Below are 27,536 nucleotides of genomic sequence, written 5' to 3'. Positions count from 1 at the left end.
TATACTTAACGTCTAATTGTTTACAACTCTCTTCTGCAGGACTTTTATTCTCGTCAAACAAAGCTGACCGAGGCCTTTTCACTAGACTAAAATTGGTGTTTTTTTTCAGATGGACTACCAACCATCACAGGATTTATATATGGAACTGAAATTTTGGTCCCACGTGTACCGGCGATATAACGGACTACTCCAGCAGAGCGCGCGCCCACTGAGAGCTAAATACAACTGGGTTCGCCCCGGTGCCCAGAGGACATCGTTTAAGACTCACTACATAGAGCCATTCACCCGTCAGAACGATAGTTTCCACCTTGGGTTACGGTTACGTTTCGTAAGGTGTCGCTACATCCCCGAGTGTATGTGTAAGAGGAAATAGTGTAGAATGTTGTAATGTAGTCGTGTAAGGGTGGGTATATGTTGTAAATTGTGTAATGTTCTTGGTGTAGTGTACGTGTATAGTGTAAAATGTTCTGCAGCTAAGTATGTAGTGGGAAGAAAAGCTACAGAGGCTAGGCCCGTGGGAACGCCAACCCCAAAGTCTTAAAGAATAAGACTCCCCGTCCGGGGGCAAGCATTCGGTGATGAAGCCGCATTTCGTACTACAACATATACGTGGAAGCGGTTTAAAGACGGTAGAGAGTCATTGGATGACGACGAACAAAGCGGAAAGCCGTCAACAGCTGTTCACGACGAAAACGTTGGGAAAGTGCGCGCGCTCCTACTCCAATAACCTCAACTTACCGTTCGGACATAGCAGAAGATCTAACATCGGTAAAGACGCGGTACGTACAATTCTAACAGAAAAAAATGAACCGTCGAAAGGTGTGTACTCGTTTCGTTCCACACTTCTTGACCGAAGAACAAAAACAGGTGCGTCTTTCTTGCGCTCAAGACTTCGCTGAAACTGCCGATAGCGTACCGAATTTTTTCCAAACAATTGTAACTGGGGATGAAAGCTGAGGCTTCATTCATGATCCGCAAACGAATCGTCAATCTGCTGCTCGGTTGTGTCCTGGAGCAAATCAGGCAGCAAAAATCTAGAGTGAAAACGATTTTGATTGCATTCTTCGACTCTAAGAGCCTGATTCATCATAAATTTGTCCCAACTAGTCGAACCATGAATTCCAAACTCTATTTGGAAGTAATGGAACGCCAGATGAGTCGCATTCGTCAAATCCGGCTCGAGTACCAGGATCCGGGCAGTTCTTTCACAACTCTCTTTCACAACAATCCCCCGGCACACATGGCAACAGTTTTAACATGGCAACAGTTTGTTACGCCCCAAATCAAATCACCATATTATCGTAAGTGCCTTATTCACTTGACTTGGCCCCAGCAGACTATTTTCTGTTCCCAAAACTCAAGTTGAAGGAAAGGCCGCTTTTTCGACGACATTCCGGCAGTCCAAAGGGCTTGCACCGAGCAGTTGAAGGCAATCCCACAAATTGATATATCCAGAGCATTTGACAGGCTCTACTGGCGCTGCAACGAATGTATAACTAGATTTAGTTTATCTTTAAATCTGTACTTTTATTTTAGTTCAGGAATTTTTCAGACATACTGTGTATACTATTACTTTAGGATACTCATACTAGCAGTACTCTGATTCACTCACAGAAGGCCAGTATCAGTATTCCGTTTGATGATGCACTGTGTCAATTAAACTATGCAACCCAGAATATATTACATTATAAAAAAATCTTGGCATCAGTGATTAGATCTTCAAAATTCCAATGGATCTGGATCTAGGAACTGTTAACAAAATATTATGATAACCACCATTAATCTGAACAAAAAAAATGCATGCAATTACTACATGATATGTGAAGATATGATGATGTTAAAGGTCTGGGGGAGGGGTGCCTCACAACTAACATTTTATTTTTACCACATAGGCATTCATAAATACTAAAAAAAATTACCAGCTTCGGTTTCATCAGCATGGAAAATTAGGTGAGGATGAATAAATTTGATTAGTTATTATCTCCACTCACTAGTAGCGACAGCGGCATCAAAGTAAACTGAAGAACTTTTTTTACATACTAATCAAACTAGTTTCCTATTACTCTCTTCAATATTGCACAGCACCCAAGCATAAAATGCAATAGCTAGTTTTAAAATTACTTTACTAATTCAACAGCAAACTTCTTGGGTAAATTTAAGCATACACCTACTCACTGAAACATAACTGTAGTGTGCTATATTCTATTTCAACAATGCTCTCATTCTTTTGCTGTCGCTACTACTGGGAGAATCCAACTTCAAATCTTTCTCTTTAAGATTTGTGCTGTCTGTGATTTCAGCTTTTTTTTCTCCTCTTTACTACCACATTAACTGTGTAAACTTCTGCAAGAAACTTTAAGTTGTATACTTTATTTGTTTTAACATGAATATCTCAAGAAATGCAAGAACACATGCACCTTACTAAGCATAAAGAGTTATTAAATGAAAGTTTCCAATCAAAATGCATCACTAAGTAAATAATACTTACTTTAAGACAAACAGTAAATACATGGCAGTTTCATACATATTCTATGTGAATGAATTTAAAGAATAACTGATATACATTGTTAATGAATAATGAAAGTAGAATTGGATTTGTAATATATGCCACTAAGAGATTGCTGTACCAATATAATTGAACAGGATGACTTTTTTGAACAGATACTTTTATCAAAAGTACATAACCCATGAAAGAGATAAAATTCCAAGAATTCATAGTAATTTCTAATTATAAACAGAAGTGGAGGTCAGTGTACTAGTGGGCAAGAGAAATAGATATTCTTATTGACAAAAAGGCAGAAAAAAGGGTTATAGAGTGAGAACATGATGTTATTAATACAAAGGAATTCAGTGAAACCAAAAGAAACATCAAATTAAACTAATTTAATTTTAGTGAAATATTTAGGTTTAGCTGGGGACTGCACACTCAAGACTTGGCTCTGAAGTTTTTTGGCTTTCTGACATAGTTCAGAGATTTTTTTTAATATCATAAATTTACAATGATTGGTATTTTCTTCTATTTATATAAACATAACATACTTATTTTAGGCTACAAGACAACTAATTCAGTTGCAAGAAGATAGCATAATGAGATAACTGTTCTGGTCTTCATCTGTATACTCAGCAAAATATTTACCTTGCCAAAGCATATGTTTGAAACATATTTATGTTGTGATTAAAAAAAAAAAAGTTCAAGTTCACAATCAGGCTGCATTACAAATGTAATTAAGTCACATTATATGATGTACTATTTTGCTGTTATTGTAAATGTGTAATTATTCTGCTTTTATAAATAGATGTTCATATTGTAATTCATTAATACAAGAATTTAAATTGTCAGGATTTATATTGGAATTTTATTTATGTTGCAGATATTAGGAGGGATTACAATAATGCCCACTTGGATCCTATATTTATTTTCACACAGAATTTTGATATCACTGAGTATAGGCACTGCACTTGGAGGTTTTGCATCTGGTGTAGTGTCGGTAGCTGTTCCTCTGTACATTGCAGAAGTGACAGAGATTTCAGTCAGAGGAATATTAAGTATATTTTTCTACCTTCAGTTTGTAGCAGGAGAACTTTTTACCTCAGTTGAAGGTAATTCTAAAATGTTTTATATAATGTGCTATAAATCACTATTTCAATCATTAACTCGCATGCCAATTATTTCTTTTTAATATTTACTATTAAACATAGCTAATCTTCTATTTGTTTACCTTCACTAGTATTTGTATTTAAGAAACATCATTTTACTCAAAGAACACTTCAGCCATTAAGATTATTATGTAGTCTCCAGAAAGAAATAAAAGTCCCAAAGTTTGTACTCACCTGTCATGGATCATACTAACGATGCACTGGCTGAACAGCTTCCAATATATTAGCAATGGTTCTAGTGGAATTACTTCCACAAAACTGAAACTGAGAAATGAAGAATCAAGGTTAATTAAAAGGCGACATGGTGGGAAAGGCAGAGATGTCCATCCTACCTACACTTCTTCCAGAAGGTCAGGGCATTTTTACTGATGGAAGTGACATACTACTGACCAACAATTTTGTGTAAACCAACTAAAAATTATCTTTCTAGAGAATTTGTTCTCCTAAGAACAGCTGAAATATTCTTAAAGTAACAACTAAATTAATACAATCTGTGTAATTCACTGAGTAAAAATTGCAACAAAGGTTTGATTAATATTTGGCTAATAGTCAATTTTTCTTATTTATATCTGTTTCCACTAATTATTTTCTTAAAAATAAGGATAATGATAAAAAAACAACTTTAGATTACAATGCTCAACTGTAAGAAAACACACAACATCATAGATGAAAAATTATAGCAGATAAATACAGTCAATTAGATAAAAATTAAACAAGAGTTTTCCAGTCGAATGATATTTTGATTCTTTGTATTTCTACTTATTTCAGGGAAAGATATCAACCTAAATGAAATAGCTGTTAACTGTATTCTGGTAGCAGTTATATTTTTAGTGACATTTATATGGATGCCAGAGACACCATATTCTCTTCTAGCTAAAGGGGAAGAAAATGAAGCAAAAGACAGCATAAAGTTCTTTCGTGGTTCCTTATATCAAAGTGAAGTAGGTTAAATGGTACTTATTTGTAAAAATATAAGTTTTACTTCTTTTATGGAGGAGATGAAAACCGTTGCTCAATAGTTGAATTATTCATAACTGAATGCTCATAATGGAATTATGAGCATTCAATTGTATTGGTTAATTGCTCATAACTGAATTAGTTTCACACCTCAGCTAAATGTACATGATGGTAGTTATGTTAAAACACTTTTTCATACAAGCAGTAGATATTATTCTTACTAATAAGTGCTTTATGAGACCAAATCATAATCAAAACGCAGTTTTTAATAACTTGTACGAAGGAAAAAGTAAAATTTAGTAAACATTTTTAAACATATTTTCTACAAAAGTATTTCTAAATTTAAATCTTAAATCTTAAAAATTATTAGCGCTAAATCAGACAAGTTTTGTTTATAATTTAAAATTAAGGGTCTTTTATGTTATATGACCGCAAAACTGATTTTTTTTTTAATTGACATTTGCTATGATCATTAAAAAATGTCATCGGCATGCAGTGAAATGCATCCAAAATTCTTCAACTTTAGTAATCAATGGGAAACCAGTTTATTAAACAGTACCTTGGGCACTGCCATTTTATTTCCACTTTCACCCTTCAATTTCTGGAGTGCCCTGTGACATTCCAGGCACTGAAGTACCCCACAATTGTACAGTAAGAGGAACAATTATTTCCTAACTAAATTGTGACTTTTAACAGAAGTGGGTTACTTTAGTTGCAATTCATAATGAAAACGTTCATTTTGCAATTAAAAAATATTAATTTTTTTCTAGAATTTCAAGTAATTGTAATTTTATAATGCAAAAATAATTATGGTACCAGAGGAATCTGTTTTCCTTATTTATCTATATAATTGCCTGTTATATTTTATGATAGAGCTTCATTTCAGTTAAATTAGGGTGACACACTAGATTAACCATGTCATTCATAGATTTAATTTAATAATGCATTTTTTTATTACATAATTAAACATCATTAAATATCAGAAGAAATTTTAACATAGAATTCTGTCAAGTTTTCTTTCAATATACACCCTTAAACCCAACTCTATAAATATGAAAGTTGATAGTAGTGGATTAGAGTAGTAATCTGAGTAGTGTTCCATATTCCTTTGCTAGTAAAAACAGTTATTGCTGAAGTTTTAAAAGGTACCATGCATAGTCCATTTGTTACTAATTAAGGACCTCCTTGTCTTTAAATTTAGATTTTTAAAATATATTTCTCTGAATTTCATATTCTGTAAATCATTATAGTGTCATAAAGCAATAATGTAAATACCTCTTTACACACTTTTTAATATTTACACATAAATATTAAAAGGGTGTGACTTTTTGCCAAAATGCAAAAATCATTACTGTGCCAGAGGTAACAGAAATTTGTAAACCCTCTATTGTTTTCAAGTGGTAATTAATAATAAATAACTACCAATAAAATGCCATTTTTAAATATTTTCTATACATGCATGTAACCAGCTTAAATACTGCCATTAAAATGAGAACTAATTTGCAGATGTCATAATTTTAATTGTTGAATACAATTTTCAAAATGCTATTTTGAAATTTATTGTATTGAAGGGAGGATAATTGAGCCAGTACATAGTGGATAGAAAGCTTGAGACCTTAAAAAAATATAATCTATTACTTTATCCTAAAAATACTATGAGCAGAGGGATTCACTGAGTGTACAGTTTTACAAAAAAAAAAAAAAAACAAAGATAACTCAAATAATATGCACCATGAAAGGATAAAAAGGTACTTTAAAAACAATGCACATCCTTAAAATTTTTCAACTACCTTAAAGTTTTTCTGACTTGAAATCAGAAAATGTATCAGACAGAACTTACCTTGCATGATTGCTTTGAAATGATTACTTTTTAAAATTTTAATTTCTAAATTACTTACGGGCAACTATCTTCCAAATATGAACGTTCAAAATACTTGTTATACTTGTTGATTTACTCTAAACAAAATTTAATCCCACTTTCAAATTCAGAAATGCACATAATCCAAAATAAACACACAATACACATGACTAAATTATCTGTAAAGGACAAAACAAAAGTCGTACATATGAAACTAACTACTTTCAAAAATGAAAATGTAAAGCGAATGATATGGATCAAAACTTTATAAATATTTAATAAACAAAAAAGATTTAATAGTCATTACCAAATTTACACTAAATAAATTGGAAAAATAACAAATTTTAATAAATACAAAAAGAAAGTAATCTAGAAGGTAGTTTCCCACCTGATTAAATAATAAAAAGAAAAAATCTTATTAACACAAGAATGCATACATTAATCTTAATTACTTTTACAAATACAAGTAATTTATCTGTTAAAGCCATTAATAAGATATTGTTATTACTTAAGTCTGTCTTGCTGCAGTGATATTTATTTATCTGCTATGACGGAATGCAGTGAATTTGCTCATGTAAGACGAAAATGATACTACTATAATAGTTAGCTAAAAATACCAAATTTCACAAAAAATTTTATCATGAAATAATAATATATTCTACACATGATAATATTTTATAAGTAAAATAAAAATAAATAAATATTGTTTTTATTTACTAATAAGTGTAGTGGCCTAAATGCATTTAGTAACCGGATACGAGTTATTCTCAGTTATAGTTTTGTAAACTGACACATTAATTAATACCATTCTGTGATAGTACGAAAAAGCTCCATGAACCTTAGTTGACAAGGCTTTGGAGCTTGATCACATGCACCATACAACTATTTCAGTTGATATACTGGAGAAAACTAAAGAAATCATTGTGTCAATCTGGTCTGTTGTCCCAAACAAGTGGCAAAGAATAAGTAACGAACAGTAGTTCAGAATGATGATTTCTCAATAGCATATCTTTAATGTGAACGTTTTTTAATGAACCAATTATTCAGCTGGTTTTCTTATACTACATGATTAATGTCATGCTTTTGAAACATCAGCTGAAAATAGTGTGTCAAAATAAGTGTTAGCTGTTATTTTGAATGTAATGTGAATAAATAACATTTAATACTGATATGACTAGTAATACTGATATGTAGTAATATTTAATATTAAAAAAAAATTGAAAAAAATTAAAAAAATAATGAAATTTTTAATAGTTAAAATAAAAACATTATCATACCTTCAGCAAAGAAATTTATTAGTACTATTGAACATAACATTCAAATCTGATTTACATTGTTACCAATAGTAAGTAATATTTCTTGTTCTTAAAAACATTAATTTTACTTGGGTAATTTGCACTATCTGTACTGAGTTGCAAATTGTGCAAGGCTAATTTAAAAAAATATAGAGGCCATTTTAAACAGTATCTTTAAAGTAAAAGCAATTATGATTTTAGTTAGCTAAATGTTAAGATACTTTTTGGTTTGGTGTAAATTTATATTTCCTACATTTTGTTCTGATTTGGTTTAAATAGTAAAATCTTTTAATTTGTATTTGTTTTAGACAAATTTATTTTTAACATGTTACTATGTCAAAATTTTCTAAAAAAATCCTCTCACAATGTTTATTTTCTTTACTGGCAATTTTGCAAAGATTATACCAAACCTATATATGTGATTTATGACATCAAACTTTCTTAGCTTTATTTTTTACCTGTTTTTTGTTTAAATTTTCATGCCAAATATCAAACAAAAGCACTAAATTTTACCAAGAATTTTAGTGTAGTATTATTTTAGCTTTAAAGGAGATTCAGAGCAAAATCTTTCACTAACTATAACTCAAAAGTATAACAATGAGATCGCAATCTCAGATATTGCAATTTCAGTAAAATTATAAATATACATACAGAACACGCACACATGTGCATGTGTAACTGTATATATACAAATACATATGAATGAGTATACACATATTCATACTGTACTATACATATTTACATATTCATAAAATACATACTGTAACATACAAATACAAATACTATTATATTTTATTTATTGTCTATATTGTTATTTCAACTCCCTAGTATAATTAATACATAACTAAGACAAGAAACCATAAAACACAACAGTTGGCAAAAGAACTCCTATCATTTGAACAGCAGTAGCAAAAATCACTGAATTTGTAAATTTTTCCTTTTTTTGCTCAGGGAGAGATTGAAAGCTTGAAACAATCTGTATCAAAACAAACCACACTTAAAGGTATTTTAAAAGAAGAAAAACCTTGTAATGCTATCATTGCATCCCTTCTATTAATGTTACTCAGCAGAATGGCAGCTTTTGATGGATTTAATTTTCGTTTATATAAATATGTGTTTCATGAAGAAGAAACTATGCACGGAAGAATAGCATCATTTTTCCTTCTTATGCAGGTAAATTATTGTATTTCATCTCACTTCTTATATCTAACATAATATTATTGTTAAGTAAATGAATTACACCTCATTTATATGTCATTCATATCATCTGCATTGCATTGGACCATGGTGGTTGCTTGTTGTTCACTAGTTGAACAAATATGCTTGGGAATAAAAATTTAAAAAAAAAAGTAGATTATTGTGGTTTTTTTTTTTATTTTGAAAGATAAATCACACTAAATGGGAAAGAAAAAGAGGGTTAACACTTATGTAAAAATTATCTCATTAAAAATAAATATCAAGGAGTACTCCATTTTAATTTACCAAATTTTCAAAAATTTTATTGCATCACTATTTTTGATTTTGATGATATTTGGTATATGATAACTACCTACATTGTAGTGGCCAAAAAATATTTTTTATATTTAAAAAAATATTTTCCTTGAGTAATAGGCTATTTTCTAATTTGCCAACAGGTAAAAACAGCCATTTTTGTCACTTTTTCAATGAGCTGTACATCATACAGAGGTCAAAAGGGGCGTTTTGGAAAGAGTAAAGATGGAACTTTATCTTAGTGAAATCAAAATTCATTTTGTTACATAACCAAATCCTGTAATGTTTACTGAAGTTAAGTTTACAAATTGTTTTTTTCAAATTTTGATTTTTGGACACAATATAAATAATGAAGGGCTTAGAGTAACAGGCCTGTTTTTTTAACTCTAAGGTACTAGTAGTACTTATAAAAAAAAATTGGACTGTTACAAAGTGCCCTTAATTAAAAAAATGGCTGCCAAATTGTAAGATTTTGAAAATGTCAAATTTTGGGGCCCAAAAACCACATGTGGGACTTGTAGTAGATACCTGAAATGTTTACAGCAGTAAATACTTTTTATGTACTTTAAAACCATTAAAATGTAATTTTTACTCAAGGAGTTGATGAGCAATGAAGCCAACAAATCCACTAAGAATAATGTTCCTTCTAACCGTAAACAACGTATCCAAAAATACTGATGTTATGTATTTTTTCAGATTATAAAAATTACAACTAAACTCATTAGAATGAATAAATTAATAATTAATAAATAGTCAATTACTAAATAATAAACAATTCAAATACAAGTTGTTCAATTCAGTTTTACCTTATTTTACTCCTGAAGTTATGAATAAATCTTGCACTTTTTGATAACAAACTTAACTAACATAACTTAGTGATCCAGCCACTTTTTTACTGAGTAGAACTGATAAGTCCTCATTCATCTTTAGTGTAATGCTGTGTCCTCTTCCAGTAGTGATAGAAAAAGCTCTGAAAGCATGAGGATTTTTAAAATATTTTCAAGTTGAACCCGTGTTTGATTATCCCTGAATGATTTCTTGAATGAAGTACCAAGACCCTGCAGATGGAAAAAGTGTATTCGATATTCCTCTTCATTTTCATGTATTTTGACTTCAGTGACTTCGTCTAACCACCACTTGCCATCGTATACACACCAGACATAATTTTTACATTTTGGCTTTGGTACACCTGTAAAGCAATCAGAAACATTAATGTCCTTGTATACCAATACTAACGTAAATGTTTCTGACTCACAGGTCACCCAGACTTTCAGAATACATTTCTGACTTGTTGGAACAAAACTGTGAGAGGTTCTTGTTTCTGGGACTGTTGTGATTACCTGATAACAAAAACTGAGGTATTCTTTAGTCTCTTGAACATCTTTATTAGAACAGAAAATAAATGTTGTATTTTTAATATTGTCTTTGCAATTATTGAACATTTCAGAAAGTGTAACAATTTGATTGTTGATTGTCCTTTGAAGGCTTGCTTTAGTCACAGTCCTTTTTACAGTTCCACCAATACTATCATATGGTCCTTTTCCATGGTATGAGGCAGGAAAATGCCATTCAGCTGCGATTTCAAAATTTTAGTGATGCTAGCACACATTTATGAAAATTTATACTTGTTAATTTTTTTCTTGTTTTTATACTGGGCTGAGCCATCGGAAAAATAAAATAATTGTTTAACTTGTGGTAACAGTGTTTTTACTTTATTTATTACTTCCTTTTGTTAGCAGAAGAATGATATAGTATTGTACTTCAGTACTCAATAATCACACAGCAGCTTTGGCTTTGTAATTTGCCTTCTTTTTTAAAATATATGAGAAATGGATGTACTGTGGCATAAGTTTTTGACCAATGATATGACTGGACTTCATCCTGTATCACAAAAGGAAAATTTTAAGAGAAGTCTCCGATTACAATACATTCACTCTCCAACAAGTTTTCTTTTTTAATGTTGAGGAAATTACCTTCTTTCTTTGCAACAAACTGATGCTCTTTTAGATTATTTAAATTTTCAATAAGTTTATCTAAGTACTCTTGAAATGAAAGAATTTGAGTAGTTAGTAGTTCACAACAGTCAAAAGAAGCCCACTGTTTGAAGATATTTTCAGAGTCAAATCATTCCAGCTCTCTTGAAGTAATCAGCATAGTATTTCATTATTGCCTGGACATTTTTCACACTGACAATACACACGTTTCATTTTCTGCATCAGATACCATGGTTGAAAGGAGAATTTTATAATCAAATTCCATTTTTAGAGCAGATAACATGAATTTTACATTTTGGTGGGTGACACACACACACACACACACACACACACACACACACACACACACACACACACACACACACACACACACACACACACACACACACACACACACACACATATACACACAAGCACCAACATACCTGACCCACCAGCCAGAACACAAAATTTAGGTCTTAAATTAGCAAATTTTGAACAACCATTTTTTAATTTATGTTTTTTCTTTGAAGGCTGTGTACAATTCTTTTAAGTTAAATAAGATAAGCCTTTTTTGAATATTAATTTTTTTCCAGTAAGCATGTCATATAGACACAATCCTTCTTGCCTGGCATCATTCGGCTGAGCTCATCATTACTGTAATCTTAGACACATTTAATAACATTTTCATAAATTGCGTGACTGGGTTTCTTTTTGCCAATTTGTAAAAAATTCCACTTGTTTTAACTAATTGTTTGGATTGATAGAGGGTAAATACTAAAACTAAACACATTTTGAATTTTTTGAATGATCCAGCTGCTTGGTAATAAACTATCATATAGTTTACTATATACTATTCACTGTTCACTTAGTTTAATGATTAATGACTTAATCATTAAACTAAAGGATTAATCATTAATCCTTTAGTTTAATGATTAATTTTTCATATTCCCTACCTTTTTTTTTTTTTTTACCTCCAGGTCTGCAGTCAAGCAATTCATTCCGCAGAGGATGAGATGAATGTTTTGTAGCGTGTGTGAAAAATGCCATGCCTGACTGGGATTTAAACCTAGGACCTCCAAGTCAAAGGCCGAAACGCTACCACTCACGCCACAAAGGCCAGCATATTCATATTCATATTCCCTACCTAAATCAGCATAATTTTGTGGTATTAAACTGGTTTCTTCTGTAGAAATATTTAAATCAAAGGAATCGTTTAATTTACTGGTAACTGACTGCTATTTTTGTAACTTTATTTTTAAAATTGGTTCCTTTGATAATTTTTTAATCTTAATGGGGTAAATGCCAAGTGCTGAACAAGCTTTATTCACAGATTCGACTATAACAAATTGCAGCTCAAATATATCATGAAATTCCAGTTTGCTTTCTGTATCATCTAGTGGTTTATTATTTTATGGCTTTTCTTGTGGTTTTTGTGGCTTTCTGTATCATCTTGTGATTTTTTGTTTAAGCATTTTGTACACAGTGCTCTCCCTGAAATTAATTTTAAATTTGGACTGCTTGTTGAAAGTGTCAAAGACATTTGTCAAAGTGATTTCTTAACCAATTTAGTGTGATAGCTAAATGGGTCAGAGCAACTTTTCCCATTAACATGAAAATATTCATCTAAATATTTGGTTTTATGATAAGTACAGATGTTTTTTGTTTATCTACATCCACTTCTTAAAGATATCAATGTTACTTGCTGTTCAGTAAACTCTACAATATCGCGCAGTACTGAAGATCTATTGTAAGTCAATTTGCGACATACTGTTTCATTATGAATGCCATTGAACACTCCATAAACTGATTTTATAAAATCCAAGGTTCTTACAATAACAATACAGCTAGTATAAATTATAAAACTACCAATTGCACCTCACTTTGTCTTATCCCAGTTTCTCTACAGCTAAAATAAAAATTTTTGTAATTAATAAAATAAAAAATATTGCATAAAAGAGAAAGAAGTTCACTGCTAATAAAATTACTTTACAAACAAGTGAACATTACCTAACCACAGTATTAACACTAGCAACAATATATCATATTGAAATCAAAATAGTAACTGAGCCTTCTACAATGTATACATTCAGAATTATGCAAGCATTCATGTCTATTCAGTTTCGTGTTTAAACATGACTTTATGTTGTGAGTCATACTTTAAGTAACAAACTATCTAGAATATAAGCTATGTCATTATAGACATATAAAATATTTTGTATAGTAGGCCTACATTATTATCTGATAAAACACATGCTGTGAATTTTTTTGAAGACACTGTTCACAGTTAGAAGGAATGGTGTTTTTAGCAGTTTTGATGGCTTCATTACTCGTCAACCCCTTTGTGTAACAAAATAGATTTTATATGGTTTTAAAGTGCATAAAAAGTATTTACTGCTGTAAACATTTTGGTTTTTTGCCACCTGTTCCACATGTGGGTTTTGTGCCCCAAAAATGAGACTTTTCAAAATTTTATGATTTGGCAGCCATGTTTTTAATGAAGGATACTCGGAAGTCCAATTTTTTTTTATGTACTACTTAAGAGGTAAAAAAAAAGCCTATTACCCTAAGCCCTTCATTATTTATCTTGTGCCCACAATTTGTAAACTTAACTTCAGTAAACATTGCAAGATTTGGTTATGTAACAAAATGAATTTTGAGTACACTAAGATGAAGTTGCATCTTTACTCTTTCCAAAACGCCCTTTTTGACCTTTGTATGATGTAAAATGAGAATGCTACAGCTCATGAAAAAAGTGACAAAAATGGCTGTTTTTACCTGTCGGCAAGTTAGAAAATAGTCTATTACTCAAGAAAAGATTATTTTTTTTTAAATATAAAAAAATATTTTTTGGCCACTACAAGGTGGGTAGTTATCATATACCAAATATCATCAAAATCAAAAATAGTGATGCAATAAAATTTTTGAAAATTTGTTGAATTAAAATGGAATACCCCCTCAATTTAATTCACTGTAAAAATTTCAACATTTAATACCAAAAGTTGTTTCAGGAGTTCATTTGATATTAAAAATGATTCATACTGAAAGCTTCAATTTGATTTCCTATTTGCGTTTGGTATTTTTTCTTCAGTGATATAATAAACGTAATGGTGATGTCCATTTCTTATATGTTTCTGGAAGATCAGTAGTAACCTTGCATCAATTGTAATGGGAGGATTGGTCCTGCCATAAGGTAACTACCATTTCCAAAAAACAGGATCTACATTGAGTTAAAATATTCTCTCATGAGGAAGACAAGTAGCTAGCTCGAAAAAAATCAGTAATTTTAAATCTACTGTTGGGTTTTTTTTGTGAAGTATTACGGAAAACATGATATACACATAGCACACACTAGTATTTATATATAAATTATAATGCCTTGGTAAATGTTTGTATGTACTGATATTCACTACATATAGTATGAATTGAGGTCAGTCTGAAAGATTCTTTTTTTTTATATGAACTTTGAGGGCAGCTGCAGATATAAACTTGAATAAGCAGTTAGTCTTAGTTGTAGCAAACAGCATTTGTGTTTTGCAGTATCACATTTTGACTAATATCTTCAATCAATGACTGAATCGTATTCTTTAAAATGGTTACATGGTTCCAGCAAATTAAATTTATTAAAAAATGTAATTTTATTTTGCTGTTTCACTTACTTTTTAATACTATTTCTTATTTTAATACTTTTTAAGTATCATATTTGAAAAGTTTTAATAAGCATACTTGAAAAATATTATGATTAGAGCTAAAAAAATTTCAAATTCAAATAAAAACGTTTGTGAAATTAATTTGAGAGATTTAGACCTAAGTTCTTCAGGAAAAATTTATGAAATTTCATAATTTTTATAAACTGGCAAATTTATACTGCAGCTGCAGCTGCATAGGCCATTATGCCATTATTCAATATAGTAAATATATTTACTAAATTTAATTTTTTGTAGCCCATATTTCCTCTATACATAAATTCTAGCTAATTATATAATATAAACTAATTCAGCCACTCCACAAAGTACAGAATGAAAGAACACTAACCTTACTTTTTGTCATTATCAAAGTGCTTTCGGGCCTAAGCCCATCTTCAGTAACTTCTTAATTTCAGTAACTTCTTAATTTTTTCCTTTTTACATTTACATATTAAAATACATGACACGTTAAAATTTGTAGAACAAATATTTGTACAATCAATAAACATTTTTTTTTTTTAATTTTAAATGTTATATTATTTAAAATCTTTAACATGCTGTCAATAATATGTCAATACAGTACTGTACTAATTATCTGATTTATTAAAAATGTCTTAGCTATGTGTTACCAACTCAAATAATATTTATAGGAATGTCTCCCATCAAATTCTGTCTGCAGATTCATTAGGCTGAATTTATGTTTATATATACTGAGTGATTCAGGAGGATAGGGCAATACTTTGACAACTCATTCTAGAGGCTAAAAATAAGAAAAAAGTTCATATAAACATAGGTCCGAAAACGCTTCGTTAGCAAGTTATACAGAGTGAAAGATTTCGCCCGAGTTTCAATTTTTCCGGGTTTTAGGCTTTCTGAAATTCTGGGAAGGTCAATTAAAGAGCAAATTCAATTGTTTCTTATGGTTTTTGAGCTGGTATCGAAAAAATAAGTCCCACAACTGTATCTCTCTCAGTTTCTAAGAAATCCCATGTAAAACGCCAAAAATAGGGTCAAAAACATTTTTTTTTACGTTTGACGTACAATAACGTTAAATTGGCAATAAATCATACATTTTTTAAACATAAATTGTAGAGAATTTAATTATAAGAAGATTGATGTAAATAATGTCAACAGAAAACCAATAAAATTTTAAACATGTCGACTCTTATTAACAAAACCGACGAAAACTTAGAAGAAAATGTTACAAAAAAAAGAAAACAGATGTGTCTAGTAGGTACAATAATTTTAGACCTACGGAAAACAACTTGGCAACACTGATTTTTTTCATCACAATTTGTTTAAATACTACAGGTAATTGTGGTAATGTGTTAAATAACCTTTCGTTGATCAATCGTGTTTGGAGTTTTACGTCGAATTCTTATCGTAAAAATTTCATAAAACTGTTAAGAAGTGTAATTTTGTTTTCATTTTACAGTGCATAAAAACCAAGTCTGTTAAAAAAAGTAAAATTCTGTTAATTTTTGTTATTAAACCATACTACTTGTAAGCAGCATTTTATCATTATCATAAAAAAAACAGTAAGTATTCTTTCTTCTCCAGTTATTTTCTACTGTACATAACGAAAAAGTTTTTTCAATCTGTTAAAAATTAATCTGTTTTGTTGTTAATAAAAGTCGACATGTTTAAAATTTTATTTGTTTTCTGATCCTAATTTTAAGATCACAAATGGCATTGATATATTAATTGGAGCTCAATTTTATTTGAGTCTCATTCTTCCTAGGAAATATGTTCAAACTTTTAATGATCCTATTTTCTAAATTAGGATATATAAGAGACTAAAATGGGATATATAGATAGCGGTAGTTTTCCAACTAATATTAAGTGCAATAATTCCACTACATCATTTCTTTTTTGTAATGATTCTACAAATCTCTCCAACATAATCAAGAAATTCTGGAAGATCAAAGAAATCAATACTGATATTTCATATAATAACAATTCCTTATGCGAAAAACATTTTCAATTTAAACTGGCACAGAATTATCAAGATAGATTTGTGATTTCATTACCATGTAAATATACTATTCCATTATTCCAATATTTTTTTAGGTGATTCCTTTGTTAATGCTAGGAATAATTTTTTTTATTTAGAAAAATGGTTAAATAATGATTCTAAGCTCAAAAGATTATTCTACCTTCATCCAAGAATACTTAGACCTGGGTCATCACTTAACTTTGTTGACTTATTAATTAAATGAGCTAATGTGTGCTACATACCCCACCATTAAGTATTTCAACCATCTAGTTCAATTGCAAAACTTCAAGTGGTTTTCGATGGTTTGGCTAAAACTTAGTTAAGTAATCACTTATGATACTTTATTATAAGTCGGTCGAGTAGTCCAACGAGATATATTTTCTGTTATGATAGATTTAGAATACATAATTGTGTCATTACATCAGACATACCAAAAATGTTTAGACAAATTTTAGTCAAACTTGGTGATTCAAACTTACGTGTACTGTGGCATGGTTCTCCAGATCAGGAGATAAAACACTATGCATTAAGTATGGTAACTTATGGAGCTCCTTGCACACCATACCTAGCCATATGATGTCTAATACAAATAGCAAAGGAAAATGAAATTAATTATCCATGAGCTTGTAACACTATTCAAAACAACTTCTATGTTGATGTCATTGTTACAGGTTCAAATAACTTAGATCAGGTTTATCAATTGAAAACTGACATTACTAAATTTTTACAACAGTATGGTTTTTCATTACATTCTTTGTTTTCCAACAATTCAATCAGTGCTTCCCTTGATCATAATTATTCTTTTCCACCCAATCAAGAACAATACATATAAACTTCAGGAATCCTTTGAAATAATACTTCAGACATATTACTTTATCAACTTGCTCATTCCAATTATTCTAACATCTATACAAAAAGAAATATTCTTTTCATCATAGCTAGTATATTCGATCCATTTGGTCTCACTGGTCCTGTTGTATTTTCTCATTATTGTTTTATGCAGTCATTGTGGCAGATTAAAATTGACTGGGTTGAAACATTACCCAAAACATCTCAATGGCTGACAGTTTACAATCAGTCGTATTTAATTGAATCTATAAAAATAAACAGATCTATAATTCCTAATAATAATATTAAGGTTGAGTCAATTCAATTACATGGTTTTTTCGATGCCTCAAAAAAGGACTATGATTGCTGTATTTATATACAAGCATTATTTGTTGACGATTCAATTCTATGTAATTTACTGGGTTCAAAATCAAAACTGGCCTCTCTAAAACAAATAACATTACAAGTTTGAATTATGTGGTGTTTATTACTTACTTGCTTGTTAATAAAGGTAATTAATGTATTAAAGATAAATTTTAATGAAATACACTTGTATACTGATTCTATGGTTGCACTTTACTGGATTCATGGACAACAATCTATTTGGAAGATATTTATTAGCAATAGAGTTTCAGAAATCCAACATAATACCACAAATCGTTAAAATCTTCAGATATTCTTGCTGACGTACTGTCTAGGAGGTTGTCCTCCAAGCAAATTAATTGATATATCATTCTGGTGGCATGGTCTGAATTGGCTTTCATGATCTTCTTCCTATTGGCCAATTAATAATAACCTATTTTGCCTTTAACAATTGCGATTTAAATCCAGAATGCTTAGCAGAAAACACAAATCTATGTTATTGTCATGTCTATCCACTGTCATACCTGATTATACACAGAAATATTCATCTTTACACAAGCTATTCTGCATATTAACTTCAGTTTTAGATTCATTTACAATACTAAGTTTAATCAGTTACAACGAAATTCAGGTCTTTTGACTACACAGGAATTAAACAACACGCTTACCTTCTTCTTGCAACAATCACAGTTCATTCATTTTGATCTTGAGATACATAGTATTAAAAATAATCACATTATTGCTAAACATAGTAAACTTATCTCTTTGGATCCATTCTTGGATAACTCATATTTACTATGCGTAGGAGGCAGACTGCAAAACTCTTTATTACACTACCATATAAAACATCCTGATGCTAACATCACAAGACTAATCATTAAGGCCAAACATTTAGGGCATCTACATGCTGGTATTCAGTTAAACACATCATTCCCTGGGTCAGAAGTATTGGATATCAAATGCCAAAAGATCTATTTCATCAATCGTTAGTAAATTTTTGACTTGCTTCAAGTTTGCAAGAACTCAAACTCTACAACTTGGTCAGCTACTACGTTCTAGAGTAGTTCCTTCTCGACCATTCTCTATTTGTGCAGTGGATTATGGCAGTCCAATTATGATACGCCATGACAGGCAGTGATCTAAGTCTTTCACTAAAGCTTATATTGCACTGTTTATATGTCTTGTCACTAAGGTAATACATTTAGAACCAGTTTCTGACTTATCTACACAGTCATTCATTGCAGGCTTAGAAAGATTCATATATTGTAGAGATATTCTTAAGCAAATCTTTTCTGACAGTAGTAATAATTTCGCTCTGCTAAAAACATACTTTATAACTTATATCAACTCTTTAAATCAGACAATTTTAAATCAAACATTTAATCACTTTCAATGAAACAAGATTTCAATTTGTCATTCATTCCTCCCACACCTCATTTTGATGGTTTGTGGGAAAGTGCAATTAAAAGTGTCAAACATCACATGTATTGTGTTGTTGGTCAAACGATTCTTAACTTTGAGGAATTATTTACAATTTTAACTCAGATTAAAGTTTGCCTTAACTCCAGGACATTTTCTCATTGGGTCTCCATTTACATCTTTGTCTAAGCCCAGTTATCAGAAAATTCAAGGAAATTGTTTAGGATGCTGGCAACTATTGCAAAAGCTTATTTAGTTATTTTAAATCATGTATTTTAAAATGTAAATGTAAAAAATAAATAAATTTTTTAATTACTGAAGATGAGCTTAGGCTCAAAAGCGCTTTGAAAATGAAAAAACTAAGGTGAGTGATCTTTAATTCTGAGCTTTGTGGAATGGCTGAATAAGTTTACATTATATATATGAGGTTTGTAAATAAAATAAGAAGAGTAGTTTTTTTTTTGGCAAACAAAGTGGCAACACTCTAAAGATACCAGTAAACATATGGTTATATGAACAGCTGATTTATATTATATATAAATGTTTTTTAATTTACTGTTGCCACGTAAGAAGTATACAAACTTTTTGTGAAATGAATTTTTGTTGGGCTTTACAAAAAAGTAGATAGTAATTATGAGCAATGTTGTACAATCAAATTTTGTGTTAAACTCTGTAAAAATTCTACTGAAATGTTTTCAAAATTGAAAAGGGTGAATCAAGATGACGCTCATCATGAGCCCAAGCTTTTAGGTGGTTCAGAGCATTTTCAAATGGCCAGGAATCAGTTGTGGATGATCCATCTGGAAGACTGTTAACGTCAAAAGGTTATACAATGTTGAGCAAATCAGACTTGATAAAATACAACTGGTGATTATCTGTCAGAATGATTGCAGAATAACTGAATTTCAACCAAACCACAGTCCATCAAATTTTGACAAACGAATTGGAAATGAAAAAGGTTTGTGCAAAATTAGTCCCAAAAAACCTCACTGTTTAACAGAAAAACATCAGGGTGTAAGTGTGCCACGATCTTCTGGGGAGAATTGAAACTGATCCTGATTTTTTAAAAAATGTTATTACTGGTGATGAATCTTGGATATTTGGGTACAACCCAAAAACAAACCACCAGAGCAAGGAGTGGCACACTTCAAACTCCCCACGTCTCAAAAAAGTAAAAATGAACAAATTAAAACCATGCTAATTTGTTTCTTCAATAGTAGTGGCATTGTCCATAAGGAGTTTTTGCTTATGAGGAACTGACTATAAATCAAACTGTTTGCAGAGAAATTCTTGAAAGACTGGAAAAGAGTTGCCTGCATGAGACCAGCCATCAAAGACAACTGGATGCTGCATCATGACAATGTGCACCTTGTCACACTGTACCCTCAATTAATGAGTGCACTATATTTCCACTCTGGGAAATATAGTACACAATGTGAGACAGTACTTGGACCTTTGTTTGTTGAATGATGGGTCTCATACATTCATGTCTTTATCATCTGGTACTGTGTCTAATATCGATCTCTCCATGTGCTCGCCGGCTTTACTCCCTCGTTTTGATTGGTCTGTTTGTGATGATTTTCATGGCAGCGACCATAAACCAATTGTTATGTTATTGGTTTCGATGTGGACCACGAGATTCGGAGAAAGCCACGGAGGTGGATTGTTGAAAAGGCGAATTGGGATGGATATCGTAAGGCGATATCGTAAGGCCTTCCAATCGCAGTATGACGTCGTTGCGAACGTCCTTGAGCAACTTTCCTCTCTTACGTCCTTAATACTTGAAACTGCCAGCAGATATGTCCCACAAACATCGGGTAATCCTAAACGTCCTTCCGTTCCGTGGTGGAATGATGATTGCAAGTGTGCTATCGGAATCGACGGTGAGCACTACGCAAATTCAATAACAGACCTACAACTGAACATCTAGATTTGTACCGCAGGGCTAGGGCGGTATGCCGTCGGGTCTTCTTGACCGCTAAGAGGAATTCATGGACGAAATATGTGAACACCATCTCGCGTACTAAAACCACGTCTACTGTGTGGAGAAAAATCCATGCAATTTTCAGGTCGCCAGGGCAATCTATTCTCGGTCTCGTCAACGGGGGAGAACTCCTTACATCATCTTCGGCTGTAGCAAATGCTTTAGCGAAATCTTTCCGCTCGGTGTCTCTCGCTTCATCATATAGTAACGACTTTCAGAAGTACAAAGCACAGATGGAAATATTGGTGTTTCGGTTGGTGAATTGAATACTCCATTCTTACTTAAAGAATTGTTGCACGCACATAAGAACTCACGTGACACTTCCCCTATACCAGACAACGTTCGCCTTTGTATGCTTTCGCACCTTTCTAAATCAGCACTACAACATCTTTTGAGTACTTACAATGGTTTATTCTCCGAACAAGTCTTTCCGCCCGGCTGGTCAGAAGCATTTATTATACCAGTACTAAAGCCTGGTAAAGAGAAAACCGATCCCTTAAGCTACAGCCCTATTTCTTTAACAAGCGTATTGTGTAAAATAATGGAGAGAATGGTGAACCGCAGACTTGCATGGTACTTGGAAAAACATTGCTTTCTTTCTTCGGAACAGTGTGGTTTCCGACAGGGGAAATCAACCATTGACCATTTGGTGTCAATGGAGACAGCCATACAAAACGCCTTCCTGAACCGCCAACACCTCGTTGCTATCTTCTTCGATATAAAAAGGCGTATGACACGGCCTGGCGACGTGGCATTCTTAACACCCTTAGGAGGTGGGGAATCAATGGCAATATGCTTGCTTTTATCCGGGGGTTCTTAAATCACCGAACGTTTCGTGTTCGTGTAGACGATTCGCTTTCAGACAGTGTCGTCTCGGAAAATGGTGTGCCTCAAGGTAGTGTATTAAGTGCCACCTTGTTTTCTGTGGCCATAAGCAGCATTACCAATTGTGTACAGGCTCATGTCTCTTGTTCTCTTTTCGTTGATGATTTTGTTATTTACGTTGTGAGCCGCTCTACACCCACTGCGGAGAGACTGATACAGAACACTATATTTCGCCTTGAGGCGTGGTCAAGAACTACTGGTTTCACATTTTCGACCGACAAGACGAAATGTGTAGTCTTTTCTCGGCTACGGAACCCTTCTAATCCGCGGGTTTTTCTGGGCAGGGAGCTTATTCCTGTCTCTCCTTACGTTAACTTTCTAGTTTTGGTTTTGATAGCCGTCTTACCTGGATCGAACATATAAGGAATTGAGGACAAAATGTTTAAAACTTTTAGATATGATGTGGGTCCTTAGTAACACCAACTGGGGGGCCGTTCGGTCATGTATGTTACGTTTTTACTACTCCCTTGTTCATTCCCGTTTGGGTTATGGTTGTGTCGCCTATTCTTCAGCTCGTCAAACAGTACTTAAAATGCTGGACGGTGTGCATCATGCTTTGCTTCGGCTTGCCACAGGTGCGTTTAGATCGAGCCTTATCACAAGCTTACTTGTAGACAGTGGCGAGCCATCACTTTGGGAAAGACGAGACCAGCTTTTGTTGTCTTATTTTGCCCGTCTCAGCGGGCAGCCGCATCACCCAGCTCTCGACCCAGTTCTTAAGAATCCTAATTTGAGGAAGTATGAGGACCGTCCACGTTGTACTGCGCCTGTGGGTGTCCGTACACGACGTCTGCTGCAGCGTATGAGTGTTGACACTCCCTCGTTCTTTCCATCACATCCGTGCTCGAACCCCCCCCCCCCCTGGAGAATAAACCATGTAAATTTTACGTTTGATCTTACAACGTACGATAAACGTTCCACGCCACCTATTGTTTTCCGGCAGATGTTTCAGTTTCTCCTTGCCAAGTCGAACCCAGGCGTGGTGGTATACACTGATAGGTCGAAGCATGACGGTAATGTTGGTTGTGCTTTTGTTGTCAATGAACAGACTTATCTGTTTGGCCTACCCGGTGTTACGAGTGTGTTCACCGCAGAACTACTCGCTGTGGATAGGGCTCTAAGTATCGTTGGCCCTAAATGTAGGAGCATTCTTATTTGCAGTGACTTGTGCAGTGCTCTCCAGGCGTTGGAAAACCTTTATTCCAGACATCCTGTCATCATTGACATTTATGATAAAATCGCTGAGTTAGGTAAACGCAACAAGGAGGTAGGTTTTTGCCGGATCCCTAACCACGTTGGAATTCTAGGTAACGAAATAGCAGATTCTGCTGCCAAGGAAGCGTGTATTCAGCCTCCTTTCACCACCCGAGTTGCTACCTTTGATTTTATCAATCATATAAAACAATCACTGCGAGCGAGGTGGCAAAGTGACTGGACGACTACCGTCAGTAATAAACTCCGACGGATTAAGGATTCAGTGTTGCCATGGGGCTCTTCTTGCAGAAACTTTCGTCGTGAGGAAGTGGTCCTCTGCCGGTTACGGTTGGGACATACAAGGGTCACACATGAATACCTAATGTCAGGAGAAGACCCACCCACCCCTGTGCACACGATGCAACTGCCGCATGACTGTGCACCACATTCTCGTGGACTGCGTATGTTATGCGGCGTTGCGTCGTCAGTGTAATATACCCAGAAACATCCGTGATATCTTGTGCAACGATAGCGGGGTTTTGGAACAGGTGTTTCTCTTTTTGCATAGTACCGGGTTACTGCAAATGATTTAATATGCTCATATATGTTTTTCTGTAAGGAGAGTATTTTTTTTTTTTAATTTTAACCTTTATTTTCAATTTGGTTTTTGGTTCTACGTATTTAATTTTATTATTCGGGGAGGGGATTTTTGCACAACCCATCGGAGTTAGGTAAGTTATATGCTTTCTTTAATATGTTATTTTAACTTTTATATTTTATCAACTTTGTCTATGGTATTGGTTTTGAATTTTTATTTTGCCTTCTTGGCTTGTTTTACTAAATTTTTATTATATGATTAATGTTACGTTTACACCTTGTATAATTTATTATTTCGGAGTTATTTTACCCTTTTACTAATATCTACCGGGCAATGATAACGCCCAGGCGTTTTTCGCCCACAGACAACAAAAAAAAAAAATTAATGAGTTTTTGGAAAAGAAAAACATTCCTGTAGTTCCTCAACACCTTATTCACCTGACGAGTCCCTGTGTCTTTTTCCTGTTCCTGACTTTGAAAAAACACCTAAAAGGACACCCCATTCTGGAACAGTAGAAAACATTAAAAAAAAAGGTAACTGACTATCTGAAGGATTCGGTTTCTGAACTCCAACACTGCTATGAAGAGTGGGAAAACTGTTTGAAACGTTGCGTGGCTTCCCAAGGGAACTATTTTGAAGGTGATAGAGTCCATCTATAATTGGACTGTAAATAAAGTGTTTTTCTGAACCATTATCAATACTTTATTTACAGATCTCATATATTAATATTAACATATTGACCACTGTGTTAATAAAACAGCACCTCCATGTTTCATGGCTAAAATACTTAGAATAAAATTGAATCTTACCCACAAACAACTTAAAAAATGGTTACAAAGTAAAAATAAATTAAATTCTATTAAGTTAATTATAACACAAAAATGATTAGTTTATGATAATCACTAAAATGTACTCCAAATACACCCAAAGATAAATCAATAGAAATAATAAAAAATATATTAAATGAAACTCCAGAATACACCAGGCATCATTAATCACTATTATAAGAAAAATTTGTTTTCAAAATTGTTTTGAATGTAAGAATAATTTATTGTTACTCACAAACAGAAGAATTACAATTGCGATCACTTATATCTGCTAATATCTCTTAAATATTTATACAAGAATTTGAAAATAATATAGTTCATGGCATATTAAAAAGACACCAAATATTGTGGATAAGATTTGTAAATGATATTTTAATCAAATATAACCCAACCATAAATAATGGACATTTGACATTTTAAATAAATTTAATAATTGCAATAAGAATTTTAAATTTACATATGGAGTTGAAAATAACAGAAAAATACATATTTTTGATACTGAAATCAAAATAAACAAAAGCAACATAATAGAAACATCAATTTATAGAAAACCCACAAAAAATAATATTACAATAAATTTAAATTCTAACTAGTTGTGGTCACAAAAGATTAATACATATAAATACCTTATTTTAAGAGCTACTCAATAAATAAATAAATAAATAAAACAAAAATAAACTCATAAAAGAAATACATGAAATAAAACAAATGAAATAACTAATGGTTTTGATGATGAAATTGTAGAAATAAATGACAAAAATCAGAATAGAAAATACCAAGGTAATTAATTATATTAAAATAAAACAAAAAAAAAATAATGCAGAGATTAATAATAGTTTATACCTAAACACAATTACACAAATAAAAAAATAGAAAAAACTATTAATGCATATGATAAAAATATTTATAAAAAGAGCATATAAACCAAATAATCACATTATAGAATATTTAAAAAATAACAATAATAAATATGATATAGAGTAATTAAGAGGAACATACACAATTATGTGCAATGAATGTAATACATTTATATAGGTAAAAATAATACATAATTTAAAAAAGATTTACAGAACATTAGACAGCATACAAAAACAAAAAAGGTATATGTAATGTAGTTTATTAGAATACAAATAATATTACCAATTGTAAAAATAATTTAGAGACTTTAGAAGTGTGTGTAATAAAGATAAAAAAATGAATATACTCGATAAATATTACATTCAAAAATATAAACAGAAATATAAAATGATGAACTACCAGATCACATTCGAAGATGATGATTTAATTAAAAACATAATAAAATTACAATTTAATACTTGGCATATTCCAGTACTGAACAGCAAAATTTGCATATGTATTCTTAAAACAAGTACTGAAAAATTTCAAAACAAAAACAATCTAAAATAAAATTAAACAATCTTTTTAAAAGAATTGTATTATAATGTAATTTTATAATTCAATACAAACTGAAAATGTGGGATGCTGCAAAAATTTATTCTTGGAAATTAATATGGTAGGTTTAACTTATCTAGTTACTGTGTTTGTGGTTAATATTTCACATAATATTATATATTTATATATACACCCATAAAATAAGGGTGTTTTGAAGACAGTGATAGCATCTCCAACTATTTATATATATATATATATATATATATATATATGATGGTGACTGTAGTACAGAGTGAGCAACATAAAACCAAAACCCGTAACGTAACCACTGCAGAATCAGTAGGTTATGTTGGAATGAAATTTTATGAATGATATGGATAAATTAAATAACAAAAACATAACACGTAATTTAAATATTGCATTTATTTACCTTATTGTTAAAAAAGATGATCAAAATGACCACCCTGGGCATCAATGCACTTTTGCACTCGACTGATCATATTGAAAGTCGTCTGAAACATTGTTGTCAATTGCGTTGATTGAATGTTCACCTTCAGTTCATCAATATTATGGGGATTAGATGTACAAACTCTCTCCTTTAAGTAGCCCCAAAGGAAAAACTCACAAGTAGATAACTCTGGGAAACATGGAGGACATACCGTCCTCTGCCAACAGCTCGTTGTCTGTCTCCTTCAGTACGGTTAACTCAGTATGGTTTCAATTTTAATTCAAGAAGAATTTTAGGTTAAGATGTGTATTTAATGTATATTTAACACCAGATTTTTGGGATAACTTGCATAGTGATTTTTTTTGGATCGGCAAAAAAATACTTTCAATACCGACTTGATACTTTCAATATCGGCAATGGCCTGTGGAGAGCGAATATAGGCCTCAACTACTGCTATAGTTAGGCTATATATAGCCCAATTATAGCTACACAACTGCACTCACAAAACAGCACTGCAACGAAACATATACTTCACTGACGTGTTAACCACCTGACAAACGACAACAACAATCAGTAGTAACTTATACATCCATAGTCATGCTAGTTGTGTGAGAACACAACTAGCATCTAGTAGTCTTTTATAAATAGTGTTGGGTGGCATTTTCATTATGGGTTCGGTTTTATA

General features: G+C 32.0%; 1 protein-coding gene across 5 annotated transcripts in view; it reads left to right on the top strand.

Moving 5' to 3' along the window:
• LOC142318192 (facilitated trehalose transporter Tret1-like) overlaps positions 1 to 27,536 on the top strand; it is an 80,935-nt gene that overhangs the window by 39,052 nt on the left and 14,347 nt on the right. For all 5 annotated transcript variants that reach the window (XM_075354772.1, XM_075354757.1, XM_075354748.1 and 2 more), the window contains exons 4-6: positions 3,372 to 3,600; positions 4,426 to 4,598; positions 8,719 to 8,940. In XM_075354772.1, coding sequence (XP_075210887.1) covers positions 3,372 to 3,600; positions 4,426 to 4,598; positions 8,719 to 8,940 — 624 coding nt within the window. The remainder of the gene's footprint in view (positions 1 to 3,371; positions 3,601 to 4,425; positions 4,599 to 8,718; positions 8,941 to 27,536) is intronic.

The sequence above is a fragment of the Lycorma delicatula genome, chromosome 1 (assembly GCF_047948215.1).
Source record: "Lycorma delicatula isolate Av1 chromosome 1, ASM4794821v1, whole genome shotgun sequence".
Lineage (NCBI taxonomy): Eukaryota > Metazoa > Arthropoda > Insecta > Hemiptera > Fulgoridae > Lycorma > Lycorma delicatula.
The sequence above is the reverse complement of the archived record's forward strand: the minus strand, read 5'-3'. Positions and strand labels throughout refer to the sequence as shown.